Source organism: Microcaecilia unicolor, chromosome 4 (genome assembly GCF_901765095.1).
Source record: "Microcaecilia unicolor chromosome 4, aMicUni1.1, whole genome shotgun sequence".
Lineage (NCBI taxonomy): Eukaryota > Metazoa > Chordata > Amphibia > Gymnophiona > Siphonopidae > Microcaecilia > Microcaecilia unicolor.
The window spans coordinates 19,533,504-19,548,256 of NC_044034.1; the positions used below are offsets into that span (position 1 = coordinate 19,533,504).

The following is a 14,753-nucleotide window of genomic DNA, read 5'->3' on the forward strand; positions in this document are numbered from 1 at the left end:
CGGTCCGGTAGTCCCATGCAGGGACCACGGTAGGGGCTTCTGTATCTAGGATGGCCTGTACGTTAGCATTTCCCGGGTTGGCGTCTCGGATCGCTTGTTCCATATTTTGCTGTAGGAGGCGGCGTTCTTCAGTGGTCAGGATGTGGGCGCTCAACTGCCTGAGGTCGGCCCACGTGGGATTATAACTGTAAATAATGCCTTCTACCAGTTCTATCAGTTGTTCGGGTTTCTGATCATAAGATGGTCCGTGCAACTTCCAGTTATATAGGTCAGCGCTGGAGAAGGGGACGTGGCTGTAGACGGTCGACTGAATGGGCTGGGCATCGGCCACTGGGTTAGGGGTGTAGGTCGTAGACAGCCGGACCGGGTATAGGTTAGTCACTTCTGTCCTCCGGGAAGCCGGAAGTGTACTCCTCGGACTCGACTGGGGGTATCGGGTAACGGCTTTCACTACTCTGTGACTCTTCCTGTTAGTGGTGGGGTCCGGGATTATAGCGTCTCCAGTGTCCGACTCGGACTCGGAGGCCTCAGCGTCATCCGGGCCATCCGACAAGTCCGCGAGGTCGGGGTATAGGGGAACGTATGGAGGAGGCGCCACATCATCTTCGTAGGCTTCCGTGGTAACAAGAACTGGGGCCTTAGGGGGCACCTTTTCGGGCGGGCCCTGAGCTTTCCCTTGGCCTTTCATGGGTGGTCTAGGTTTGGGAAGCGCACTGGTAGCACGGGGCGTGGCCTTATTGTTCTTGGCGGTAGTACGGGGCGTGGCCTCTGGGGCCCTGACGGAAGGGGCGGTGGGCGTTATAGGGGCGGTTCCCCTGGCCTTCGGAACGGCAGCGACTGCCGGAGTTTGGAGAGCGAAGGCCGGGGTTCGTTTAGCTCCCCGCCCCTTCCTCTGTTTTATCACCATAAGGGCAGCCTTCTCTACCTTATGTTGGGCCCAGTCGGGCGGGTCTCGGACAACGCTTAACCACGCCTCAATGTAGGGGATGTCCTCTGGGCACCCGGGGTTTCCCCCAACTATAACAATATTCATGACCGCCGCCACCTTTTCGTACTCAAATGACCCTTCCGGGGGCCATTCGGCAATTCCTAACCCGGGCCACATAAATTGACATCGCTGTATCATCCCGGCCCTACTGCATTTATCTTGGTCGAACACTTCGCTAAAGTGTTCCGTCATTAAGTCTAGCGGTGTGGAACCACCCCCGCCCATCCTAACCTGAGTGCCAAAGGATAGGAGACAGACGAAGGGGAGAGGGATGGTGGAGGAGTAAGGGGTCTCGTTCCACCGGACACAGAAGGGTCAACACTCGGCCTGACCAGGACGTGGTCGCCCAGCCTGGAACTGCAGGCCCAATCACACAACTTTCGCACACAACAAGAAACCCTCCCGTACGGTTTCTTCGCCCAAGCCTAGTGAGGTTCCGGGACCTAGTCCGTATTAGTCACTGGCTAAGAGGGTGATCAATCCTCTTCTTCGGCCCTTTACCGAGCCGGTCACTACGTTGAGTATACTCGCCTGTCCGTCGTCCCAGCAGGCCGCGCCGTCGTACGCGTCTCTCCGGAGAGAAAAAGGAAAAAAATGAGAAAGCTGTTTTGTCGGAGCCACACAGTCCCACTTTCAGCCGGCCGGAATTGATCGGCCCTCCCGCCGTGAAGTGGACGCTGAAGTCAGCGGTGGCCACTAACCACTTTCCCGGCCGGGGGAGTCGGTGAACCGATCCGCCTGCAGTGGGAAGGGGAAAGAATATAATCCGATTTCCCTTTCTACTCCTGTCCCATCTGGGTCGCCAATGTAACGGGTCCGAAAATCAGGAGGCGAAAGACAAATTGGTTCCAAAACAAAACAACTTTTATTGCTAGCAATTCACACAGCACCGAGTACAATCTCAGAATACTGTGTGTCGAGCGTCATCTGACACTCGTTCTTATACAGATTACTAGTCATGCGCATAAAACGCATCATACGTCACACACACACATGCGCAGTACAGGCACATGCGCAATACATTAGTAGTTCTGTAGTTCTCACAGAGAAAAGATACGTCAGTTTCATAGCTTTCATAGAAATTGTTACTTTGCAAGAAATGTAACTTATTGCAGTGTTCCAGCACATCTACACAATACAGCCTCTATGCATAGATCACGAGACTGGGCTGGCAGAGCCAGCTACCTTTCATACAACCCTAAATTGCTGACTACTACAATTTGTTATCTAGCTGCTGGTTAACAAATACATGCTACTAGTAAAAGTCTAAACTGCACAGGTTTTGGTCTTAGTCTAGGCTCATTATATGTAAGGCACAAAAGGTCCAGTGCATTAATAAAGTATGGCTAAAAGGCCAAAAGCAGAGGTAGAGTCCATAAGTATAAGTCCATCCGTAGGCACAAAACATGAGGTTGTTCTGGTGGTCAGTAGTATTCATAGTATTCGAGTAGTATCCGGCGTTCCACCCCTTCATTAGCAGTCTGCAGCATGTGCAGGTGCCAGTATTGTGGAGAGCAGCGTTTTTGTTACCATCGGGGAAGTCTTCAGCTTCGGAGCTTGGGATCCACAACAGCTACCGCTAAACATGTGCTACTGTTTGGGTGGGCTTGAGCCCTAACTAGGTGGGCCTCGGCCCACCCAGGCCCACCTGTGGCTACGCCACTGTGTCACACACACACACTCGCACAGCAGGGGCGTATCTGTAATGGGGCCAACGGGTGCCTGGCCCCCGTACATTTGGCCCTGGCCCCCGCTACCGCCGCCAACCCCCCCTGTGCCGCCAATGGAAGCCTATGGGGGGGCGAAAAACGGCCCCTGCACTTCAGGCTCTGGCCCCCCTACCAGGGAAAGTCAGATACGCCCCTGTCGCACTCTCTCTCTCTCTCTCACAGTCACTCTCACACACACACTCTCTCAAACATGCACATTCCGAGGAAAACCTTGCTAGTGCCCGTTTCATTACATACAGAAACGGGCCTTTTTTACTAGTGGGGAGAATAAAAACCTTCTTGGGTGAAGTGGCTTCAGCCTTGTGACATCATGTCATCTCCTGTTAATCAAATTTCTTTGACCACACCAGGGGGAGGAGCTCTGATGCTCTGCTGCTCTTTCCTTATCTAGTGTCTGCAGAGCTGTAAAGAGGGAACGGAAAAGACTCAGAAGAAAAGCAGAAACTTTCTGCCTTTGGGGTCTGCAAATTCCTGCAAGACCCAGTCTCAGATCTGCAGAGGGAATTTATCCGAGACCTGGAATCAGCTCAACCTCCTCCTGTTTTATTCATCTTTCCAGGAAAGGGGAAATCTCCAGCCTGAATCCCTCCCAGCAGCTGCAGAATTCAGAGAAGAAACAGTCGGGAAATGTCTGCCCTGGTTCCTGATCAGGTAAGAAATTATTCTCTCTCCTCTTGCACACAGGGTTCCATCCAGCACTAAAAGGAAATATTTCTGTACAGCTTTTCCTGCTTTCTCTTCTCTCGCCTTTATTTGTCTGTGTTGGAGTGAAGCAGTAGGGTCTAGTTTATGGTTATTAAAACAATATACTGCTAAGGTAAACAAAAGATTAAAGCTGTTTACAGCCAGCCCCAGGGTCCTTCCCTCTTGTTGTCATGTGCAAAAATGTAGGCCTGTGAGGAGGGGGGCAGTGGATGGTAGTAGGAAGGCATGTGGGACCCCTAGGGGACGGGGAAACTGCACATCGCACATCAATGGAAGGGAGAGGGGAAAATTCAGCATATGGATGGAAGGGAGAGGGAGAAATGAACATGTCATAGTGGGAAAGTGTTGCCAGACTGGGACAGACTGAAGGTCCATCATGCCCAGTATCCTGTTTTCCAGCAGTGGCCAAAACACTTTACAAGTACCTGGCAAGATCCCAAAACAGTAAAAATAGATTTTATGTGCTTGTCCTAGAAATAAGCAGTGGATTTTCCCCAAAGTCCATCTTAATAATGGCTTATGGACTTTTTTCTTTTAGGAAGTTAGCCAAGCCTTTTTTTTTTTAAACCTTGCTAAGCTAACTTCTTTTACCACATTTTCTTTCAGTAAATACTAGAGTTTAATTACACATTGAGGAAGAAATATTTTCTCCAATTTGTTTTAAATTTACTACTGTTAAAGAATTTCTCACACAACTACTGTCTTCTTTGTCCTTTGTGCTTGTTCTGAGGCCTGTTATTGCAGACAGCAGCACATCCTGTTTACTGTAGACAGAGGCCTGATAACAGTTTTATCTGCAAACTAGTACAAACCAGGGGCGTATCTGCGTGGGGCCTCAGGGGCCTGGGCCCCCGCAGATTTCGCCCTGGACCCCCCTACCGCTGCCAACCCTCCCCCTCCGTTGCTCGCCTACCTTCGCTGGCGGGGGACCCCAACCCCCGCCAGCCGAGGTCCGCGTCCTCCTGCCGCTGCCGGCTGCCTTTGGTCCTTTCATTTGTCCACTGAAGCTGGCGCCGACGAAAGTTTCTTTTGAGTCTGACGTCGCTGCACGTTGTACGTGCAGGACGTCAGGCTCAGAAAATGTTTCTGAGCCTGACGTCCTGCACGTACAACGTGCAGCGACGTCAGAGTCAAAAGAAACTTTCGTCGGCGCCAGCTTCAATGGACAAATGAAAGGACCAAAGGCAGCCGGCAGCGGCAGCGGCAGGAGGACGCGGACCTCGGCTGGCGGGGGTTGGGGTCCCCCGCCAGCGAAGGTAGGCAAGCAACGGAGGGGGAGGGTTGGAAATGGTAGCAGCTGGGGGGAGGGGGATCGGCAATGGCGGCGGCGGCGGCGGCGGGGGGGGGGGCTATAATGTGCCCCCTCACTCTGGCCCTGGCCCCCCCCTACCACCGCAGTTCAGATACGCCCCTGGTACAAACCGGTTTAGCTAGACATATAAGAACAAGATGTAATGACCACACACATGGGCAGAGCCCTGTATATGTGCAGGATTCCTCACTGGGTAATTTATGACTTGGTGCTCTGTATATAAGTGACTGTAGATCTAGGGAACGCTGGAATATATCCTTCTGGTAGGTAGGGCATATTCCCGGAGGGGGGGGGATGCATGTGGTTCCCTCCCCCCCCCCTCCCCCCCCGTGACTATGGGTGTAGACTTGGTCTTTGCAGCTAAGAATCTTTTCTTCTTTCTTTTGTTTGTTTCTCTCTCCTTTCTCTCAGCTTTGTGTCCTTCATATGATATGGGAAAGCGCGGGGTACAAATGTAACAAAAAAAAAAAAACGCCCTGATGAGGAACAAACTTTCCTTCCTGTTCTCGTGTGTTCAGACTTAATTATTTTGCAACTACCAAGGTTACTGATATTAGGTTTTATGAGATTACTAATGTTTGCTACAGATACCAGCTACTTTTGTAGTGGGTAATAAAACCTACCTCTTTTTCCTGTCTTTTGGTCTCTGTCTTGTCTTTCTGACAAAATAGCATAAGCCACGCAGCTATTACACTACTTAATAGCGTACTGTGTAGAACAATAGCTTCCTTGTGTGTCCCCTAGTCGTAGGATTTCTAGAAAGAGTAATGCAAGCGATTCACGTCCACCCATTCCATTCCACTCATTATTTATTGACCTCTGTCATATCTCCCCTCAGCTGCCTCTTCTCCAAGCTGAAGAGCCTTAGCCGCTGTAGCCTTTCCTCATAGGGGAGTCGTCACATCCCTGTTATCTTTTTTTGTCACCTCTCTCTGTAAATTTTCTAATTCTGCTGTTATCTTTTTTTGAGATGCGATGACCAGAATTGGCACACAGTATTTGAGGTGCAGTGGCACTGTGGAGTGATACAAAGGCATTATAACATTCTTGTTTTCATTTTCCATTCCTTTCCTAATAAATACCTAACATTCTATTTGCTTCTCAACATTAGAAACGCTCTTATCAAAACATTGCTTATTAGAATCTACATTCTCCGATTTATTTACCACCACTTGAGAAAAACTGCAATCTGAGAAACAGTGGACTTGAACATACTCTCCATACTCTGAATTGAATCCCACAAATCTCTAAACCTCATTTCCTGCTGGTCCTCAAGAGCTGAGGGCTGGTGAATTGGGATAAGTAACATGGAGGCATATTTTCAAAGCATTTAGACTTACATAGGAACCTATGGAACTTTGTAAGTCTAAGTGCTTTGAAAATGAGCCCCTATAGAGGGGAATAATCGAACGGCGCTGGTGAAATACATGGCCGGCGATGTATTTTGGCGGCGCCGCAAACAGCTGGCCAGACCCGTATTTTCGAAAAAGATGGCCGGCCATCTTTTGTTTCGATAATACGGTTACGGCCAGCCAAATGCATTGGATTTGGCCAGGGTTTGAGATGTCCAGCTTCGTTTTTTAGCGATAATGGAAAGTTATGTCGACCATCTCAAATCCCGGCCAAATTCAAGGCATTTGGCCATGGGAGGAGCCAGCATTTTTAGTGCACTGGCCCCCCTGACATGCCAGGACACCAACCGGGCTCCCTAGGGGTCAGTGCGGTGGACTTCAGAAAAGCTCCCACGTGCATAGCTCCCTTACTTTGGGAGCTGTGCCCCCCAACCCCCCCCCCCCAAAACCCACTACCCACAAATGTACTGCACCCACTAAAACTGCTCCAGGGACCTGCATACAGCCTCTAGGACTTATTGCTGCTGTATAACTTTGGCACACCAGTTCACACCTGAAGACTAATCTCTCTGAAAAAGTCCTTTCTTGAAATAACCACGTTTACTCACAGTTAACTGCAGATCAGAGGTTGTGCCCCACTGGCAAAGAGTCCCCTGGTACTAAGATAAGCAGTAGGTCAGAGCTGGCACAATGGTGTACAATGCCCTCTTTCAGCACCATTCAAGGTAAGAACTACGTTCTCTAACGTGGGTAACACAGGAAAGGGAACTAAAACTGGCTTACAAAAATGGCCACTACTGCATGGACTACAACAGGAAACAAAACAGGGCACACTCTGACACAATAAGCAGGGGGAAAGCACCAGGGGAGTAGAGCCTACCAACTACCAATACCTACACCCACCACAATGCATTGCTGATGTGACTCTGCAGTGCAAATAACAGAAAAGGTGTCACACTCACCCCAGAGCCACGTCACAAGCAGGAAAAGGCTGTCGGAGGACAGAACACATTCTGCTGTCATGGAGGTGGGTACGGCATTTGCGGCTGGCTATAGGCTGGAATAAAAAGTGTTTAAAGTGGGTTTTTTTTGGTGGGAGGGGGTTAGTGACCACTGGGGGAGTACGGGGAGGTCATCTCCGCTTCCTTCCGGTGGTCATGTTTGTCAGTTCGGGCACCTTTTTGAAGCTTGGACCTGAAAAAAAAAGGGACCAAGTAAAAGCAGCCAAATGCTCTTCATCACCGCCTTTTTATTCTCCATTATGGGCTAAAGCCGGCCATTTCGTAACCCTGCCCATGCCCACCCATGTCCCGCCTTCGCGTCACTGCCAACACGCCCCCTTGAACTTTCGCTGGCTCTGCGACGGGAAAGCGGCGATGGTGTCAAAATAGCGGCTTTCGATTATACCGATTTGGCCGCCGTTGCGGGATCGCCGGCCATCTCCCGATTTGTGTCTGAAGATGGCTGGCGATCACTTTCGAAAATGAGCTGGATAGTAACATAGTAGATGACGGCAGAGAAAGACCTGGACGGTCCATCTAGTCTGCCCAACAAGATAAACTCATATGTGCTACTTTTTGTGTACACCTGACCTTGATTTGTATCTGCCATTTTCAGGGCACAGACCATAGAAGTCTGCCCAGCACTAGCCCCGCCTCCCACCACCGGCTCTGCCACCCAATCTCCGCTAAGCTTCTGAGGATCCATTTCTTCTAAACAGGATTCCTTTATGTTTATCCCATGCATTTTTTAATTCCGTTACTGTTTTCATCTCCACCACCTCCCGCGGGAGGGCATTCCAAGTATCCACCACTCTGTCCGTGAAAAAATACTTCCTGATATTTTTCTTGAGTCTGCCCCCCTTCAATCTCATTTCATGTCCTCTCGTTCTACTGCCTTCCCATCTCCGGAAAAGGTTCGTTTGCGGATTAATACCTTTCAAATATTTGAACGTCTGTAACGTATCACTCCTGTTTCTCCTTTCCTCCGGGGTATACATGTTCAGGTCAGCAAGTCTCTCCTCATACGTCTTGTAACGCAAATCCCATACCATTCTTGTAGCTTTTCTTTGCACCGCTTCAATTCTTTTTACATCCTTAGCAAGATGCGGCCTCCAAAACTGAACACAATACTCCAGGTGGGGCCTCGCCAACGACTTATACGTCCATAGCATGTCCATGATTCAATTCTCTGGTCACCCAGTCAAAGAACTCAATGAGATTCGTTTGGCACGATTTCCCTCTGGTAAATCCATGTTGTCTCGGATCTTGCAACTTATTGGCTTCTAGGAAATTCACTATCCTTTCCTTCAGCTTGGCTTCCATTACTTTTCCAATAACCGAAGTGAGGCTTACCGGCCTGTAGTTTCCAGCTTCTTCCCTATCACCACTTTTGTGAAGAGGGACCACCTCTGCCGTTCTCCAGTCCCTCGGAACCTCTCCCGTCTCCAAGGATTTATTAAACAAATCTTTAAGAGGACCCGCCAGAACCTCTCTGAGCTCCCTCAATATCCTGGGGTGGATCCCATCCGGTCCCATGGCTTTGTCCACCTTTAGCTTTTCAAGTTGTTCATACACACTCTCTTCCGTGAACGGTGCTCTATCCACTTCAATCTCATTTGTACTTTTTTTTTCCCAGTCCATCGCGGTCCTTCTCCAGGATTTTCTTCTGTGAAAACAGAACAGAAGTATCTATTTAACAAATTTGCTTTTCTTCATCATTATCCACATAGCGGTTCGCAGTATCTTTCAGTCTCACAATTCCCTTTTTAGTCATTCTCCTTTCACTAATATACCTGAAGAAATTTTTGCCACCTCTTCTTACATTTCTAGCCATTTGTTCTTCCGCTTGCGCTTTCACCAGACGTATCTCTCTCTTGGCTTCTTTCAGTTTCATCTGGTATTCCTCCTCGTGTTCCTTTTCTTGAGTTTTTTTGTATTTCTGGAACGCCAACTCTTTAGCCTTTATTTTCTCGGCCACTTGCTTGGAGAACCATATCGGCTTCCTTTTTCTCTTGCTTTTATTTACTCTCCTTACATAAAGGTTTGTGGTCATATTTATAGCTTCTTTCAGCCTGGACCACTGCCCTTCCACTTAAGCCCAAGGCCTACCCAGGAATGGTGCACCCCGATCACCCATGATCCCTTCCCTCCACTCCCACCTTGTCGTCCCACAGATCCAACACCTTTTTTTTCCTCCCTGTTTCTGCCGGTGCTTCCAGCTTGCAGGATTGGTGCTACCCGGCGGCGATTCACAGATACACAGACAGGCTCCGGCGTTCACTGTGCCGCATCACGCGGCGCCCTCACTGACGCAACAGCGCAACTTCCTATTTAGGACGGGGCGTGGAAGAGGGAACGCTGGAACTACAGTGCGAAGAGGTGCCGGACCTGAGACTGGAGGCGGGGAAGGGATAAAAGTGCTGGACCGGTTGGGGGGGGGGCATTGGAGGAGGGGAAGGGATAAAAGTGTTGGATGAACTGAGAGGGGTGCGAGAAATAGAAATGTTGCACATAAGGGTGAAGGAGAGGGAGAGGTGGTGCATGGGGAAATGGGGAGAAACTTTGGACATGACAGTGGAAGGGAGGAAGGGAGAGATGCTGCATTGGGGGGGGGGGACAAGCGAAATGGACATGGCAAAGGAAGGGCATGAATGCTGCATAGGAGGGAGGGAGGGAGGGGAAGAAAGAAGTTGGCTCTGGGGTACAAGGGAGGGGGATAGACAGATGTAGGACATGATGAGAGGCAGGAAGAGATGCATAGGTGGAGAGGGGGAGAGAAGTAGATGGATCCAGGAGCAGATGAAAATGATGGAGAGATGCCAGACAATGGGCTTGAGGGAAGAGAGAAGGAGATATGCTGGACCATGGGGAACAGGACAAGAGGGAAGAGAGAACGGACAGGATATATCAGGCTACAATGGTGGGGATGGAAGAAAGAGAGAGCAGATGCTGGGCTAGAAAGGTGGAGGAAGGAAGGCGCTGGGAATGGTGGAACCATATGGGAGAGGCCAGGAAGGGGAGGAGAAGGGTGGCAAGAAAATGGGTGACAGCATAGTGATTACAGAGGTAGAAATATGGTCATGGAGAATAGATTAAAGATGGAAGGGAATGGAAGCCTGAGGAAGGAGTGAGATGGGGAATGAGAGAGCCAGTGGGTGAAAGAAGAAGATAGAAATCTGATAGGTGGCTGAAAAGTAAAAAGGAGGAGAAGGAGGAGGAGAAAGAGGGTGAAATTTGAGTTGACAGAGGCAGAAAAGAAAAAAAATGAGAGGACAGAACTAAAAAGGAATGATCATTATATCAGAGGTAGGTGTAGTGAGGGAATAGACAGCAGAGAGAAGACAAATGTACAGCAGCTTATTCTGTTGTGACAGATCCCCTTTGTACATATGCTGCACACACCAGCATGTTCCTAATATAACTGAGATAAAATAACAATTTACAATGACAACGTGGATACAACAGCTGATAGTTTGTTTGCTTGCTTTTTTTGTGTGTGTACCTACTGTATATGGCGGCTGTTGGGCTAAACTGGCTTCAGCTTTGTGACATCATGCCGTCTCAGGTTCTTTCTCCACCCTTAGCTACACTAACCCACCAGACTCTTTATCTCCTAGCTGTTCAGTTGTTGCTTCCTCCTCCTTCCAACTGCTACATCAGTCAACATGAGAGATTTCCAGTGTAAGGACCAGGAAGTCTGTGCAAAATATTGGAGATTTAAGGGGACAGAACTGGTACTGTATACTTCATACTATAATGTACTGGAGCTCCGTTCTTACTGACAGAGGTCATATAACAAAGTCTGTTACAGAAACATAGTAAATGATGGAAGATAAAGACCTACACGGTCCATCCAGTCTACCCAACAAGGATAAACATTATAATGAAACTGTGACTGACTGTGTGTTGTCTGTTGTTCCAGGACTTGTTCAAGGATGTTTCTGCTTATTTCTTGGAAGCGGACTGGGACATTCTGGAAGAACGGCAGAAGGAGCTGTACGAGAAGGTCATCAAGGAGGTTCATGACATCCTCATCTCACGAGGTAAATATGTCTTTTTTTATCATCTACCACACAGGCACATTAATGGAATGGGTGCTGTTATTTTATCAGAGCTGGAAAAATCCCAGGTACCAGGTCCCATGGGCACCTGAAATTCAGACCTGGCTTCTGGTGCAAAAGAAAAAATGTTTACCTTAAACTGAAGGCTTCATACAAGACCAGCTGCAGTCTGTCTCCCTTTTCCATACAACAAATTCTGACCCTTCTTGGTGAGAACTACAACTTCTGTTTAAAGGGCCTGTCTGTCAGCTGATAACTAGTCAATTACACTGTACAATGTGTAACCCCTTCAGATGGTAAGCAGATATCACAGAGAAGTTTGACACCTGCAGTGTGTGTAATCCTGTCCCTTGCCCCTGGGAAGGGGAAAACACTTCAGCCCTAGAGGACCCGAAGTGGTGAATTGGATTAGGAACTGGTTGACGGACAGGCGCCAGAGGGTGGTGGTGAATGGAATTCGCTCGGAGGAGCGAAAGGTAAGTAGTGGAGTGCCTCAAGGATCGGTGCTGGGGCCGATTCTATTCAATATATTTGTGAGTGACATTGTCGAAGGGTTAGAAGGTAAAGTTTGCCTATTTGCGGATGATACTAAGATCTGTAACAGAGTGGACACCTCGGAGGGAGTGGAAAACATGAAAAAGGACCTACAGAAGCTAGAAGAATGGTCTAAGGTTTGGCAATTACAATTCAATGTGAAGAAATGCAAAGTGATGCACTTAGGAAGTAGAAATCCACGGGAGAAGTATGTGTTAGGCGGGGAGAGTCTGATAGGTACGGGCGGAGAGAGGGATCTTGGGGTGATAGTATCTGAGGATTTCAAGGCGACGAAACAGTGTGACAAGGCGGTGGCCGTAGCTAGAAGGTTGTTAGGCTGTATAGAGAGAGGTGTGACCAGCAGAAGAAAGGGGGTGTTGATGCCCCTGTATAAATCGTTGGTGAGGCCCCACCTGGAGTATTGTGTTCAGTTTTGGAGGCCGTATCTTGTTAAGGATGTAAAAAGAATTGAAGCGGTGCAAAGAAAAGCTACGAGAATGGTATGGGATTTGCGTTACAAGACGTTTGAGGAGAGACTTGCTGAACTAAACATGTATACTCTGGAGGAAAGGAGAAACAGGGGTGATATGATACAGACGTTCAAATATTTGAAAGGTATTAATCCGCAAACTTACCTTTTCCGGAGATGGGAAGGTGGCAGAACGAGAGGACATGAAATGAGATTGAAGGGGGGCAGACTCAAGAAAAATGTCAGGAAGTATTTTTTCACGGAGAGAGTAGTGGATGCTTGGAATGCCCTCCCGCGGGAGGTGGTGGAAATGAAAACGGTAACGGAATTCAAACATGCGTGGGATAAGCATAAAGAAATCGGTTTGTGCCAGAGCCGGTGGTTGGGAGGTGGGGCTGGTGGTTGGGAGGCGGGGATAGGGCTGGGCAGACTTATACAGTCTGTGCCAGAGCCGGTGGTGGGCAGCGGGACTGGTGGTTGGGAGGCAGGGATGGTGCTGGACAGACTTGTATGGTCTGTGCCAGAGCCGGTGGTTGGGAGGTGGGGCTGGTGGTTGCGAGGCGGGGATAGTGCTGGGCAGACTTATACAGTCTGTGCCCTGAAGAGCACAGGTACAAATCAAAGTAGGGTATACACAAAAAGCAGCAAATATGAGTTATCTTGTTGGGCAGACTGGATGGACCGTGCAGGTCTTTTTCTGCCGTCATCTACTATGTTACTATATTAAGAGAGACAATCAGACTTAGATATAGGCGCAACCAGTAAAAATCTTTATTGGTATCTCACTAAGCCAATACAAAATAATTGTTCTCTCTGAAGCAGGTTGTCACCCAGTTGCCAGACGCACAACCTTCTCAGCTATCACATATATATATTGTTGTAAGTTCCGTTTCTCCTAAATCATGTGATTTCTCCTAAACTAACATGATCATATATGGATCTTCCTGTTTCCTTCCATCACACAATATAGTAATATACAAAAATGGCAATTTCCTGTAGTCTACCATCCTTTCCTACTTGTGTTCACATGCACACTTTGTGGCAATTGGCTAATTCCTTATCAATAACGCGTGATCACAGCGTGGAAAACCAGCTAACAAATGAAATACCTGGTGTCCTTCCTCTCTGAACACATATTTCTATTGGAACATCTTGGAGTCTGTAGAGTCCTCAGTCTCTCATCACCATCAAAGTTATATCCATGTGTATCTACAATATATGGCCGCATAGCCTCAGTTCCTCCTAAGTTTCTCCTTGGCATGTGATATGTACTTTCCATTTACTAAGAAAGCACTGTAGCTTACATATAGCTGCAGGAAGAAACTAAGAATATGCTGATAAGAGCAAGGCTAGGAAAACTGAGGGCCAGCAGGGCCACATTACAGGCCTAGTATAAGAAGGAATATACAAGTGACTTCAGCTTAGAGGTTCCTGAATAGACATGAGGCACCAGAAAACCTCCAACATTTAATATAAATCAGGCAGCAAATTACAGCACACTCTTCTCTCCAAACCTTCTCAGGCCAATACACACAGCCCAACATATACAGTGTCACCCTAAGTCTATATATGGCGCTTAAAATTGTGTGTACTGTTTGTTCAGAAAAGGAAACAGATGAAACCTCCCCAGGGTTTTTACATTGTAAACCCCCAGGGGGTTCTTGTGTGTGCTGAGACCCTCTAGTGGCTCCTGTGCAGGCTCTCCATCTATTCTCACTGGCCCTTGACTTCTGAGCAGCTTGTACAGACGTGCTCTCTGCCGAGCCTCACTGGCCTTGGGGCTCCTAAGCTGGACTCTGGCTGGTTCTCTCTTAGTCACTAGCACGCACCAACCTCTATATCCTGGGCTCCTTCCTTACTCAGGGTGACTGCTCTGCCAGGCCTTCCTCCTGCTGGAAATCCTTCCCTGTTATGTCCAGTGTGCCCCGGTCACTCCTCCAGTTCAGGGGCAGTGACCCACTGCCCTTTTCCGGGGACTCTAATTAGGATTCTCCAGACTTCACAAATATGCAAATAAGGCAGTCATCATATGCAAATTTACTTTATTAGTTCAGTCCTGTTGGGAACAAGTTCTTTCACACTCATCCTTTAACTTGTGCTGCTCCACTGAGCCCCCTTATTTGGGGAGACCTGGGTCTCAGTATCAAACAGCCACCTTAGTGTACAAGCCCCCAAACACCAAGTCTCGGCCCCCTGTCCTGAAGGGCTGCAATAGTCTTTTGAAAATCCTTCCTTCAAGTCAGTAGCAAGATCAGTACTTGCCTCTCAGAAGGATTTTCTCCCCCTCTCCAAACAAGTCTTTCAAATTCCACAGAGTTTTCCAACATAATCAGGGTAAGCTTTTGGGGAACCAGGTTTGTAATTCTTCCAGCAACCTCCCCCAACAGTCAGGGTTTCCCCACAGCAAACACGTCTAACCCACAAGAAAACAGGCTTCTCTCTTTAAGCAGGTTTCAATCAAAATAACTTTCAAAACAATATGGATTTTCAAAATTCCAGGTGCTGCTCTCCCCAGGCTCTCAAGCTCCCATTCCATTCTGGTTTCTTCTCCCTGCTCAGCCTGATTAACCCCCTCTTCCATCCAATCCTCCTCCTGCTTCT

At 48.4% G+C, this 14,753-nt stretch overlaps 1 protein-coding gene across 1 annotated transcript in view; it reads left to right on the top strand.

The window, feature by feature from the left end:
* Positions 1-3,104: 3,104 nt before the first annotated feature.
* LOC115468218 overlaps positions 3,105-14,753 on the top strand; it is a 127,251-nt gene continuing 115,602 nt past the window's right edge. The window contains 2 exon segments of the mRNA XM_030199752.1: positions 3,105-3,369; positions 11,011-11,131. Of these exon segments, the coding sequence (XP_030055612.1) occupies positions 3,346-3,369; positions 11,011-11,131 (145 nt within the window). The 5' untranslated portion in view covers positions 3,105-3,345.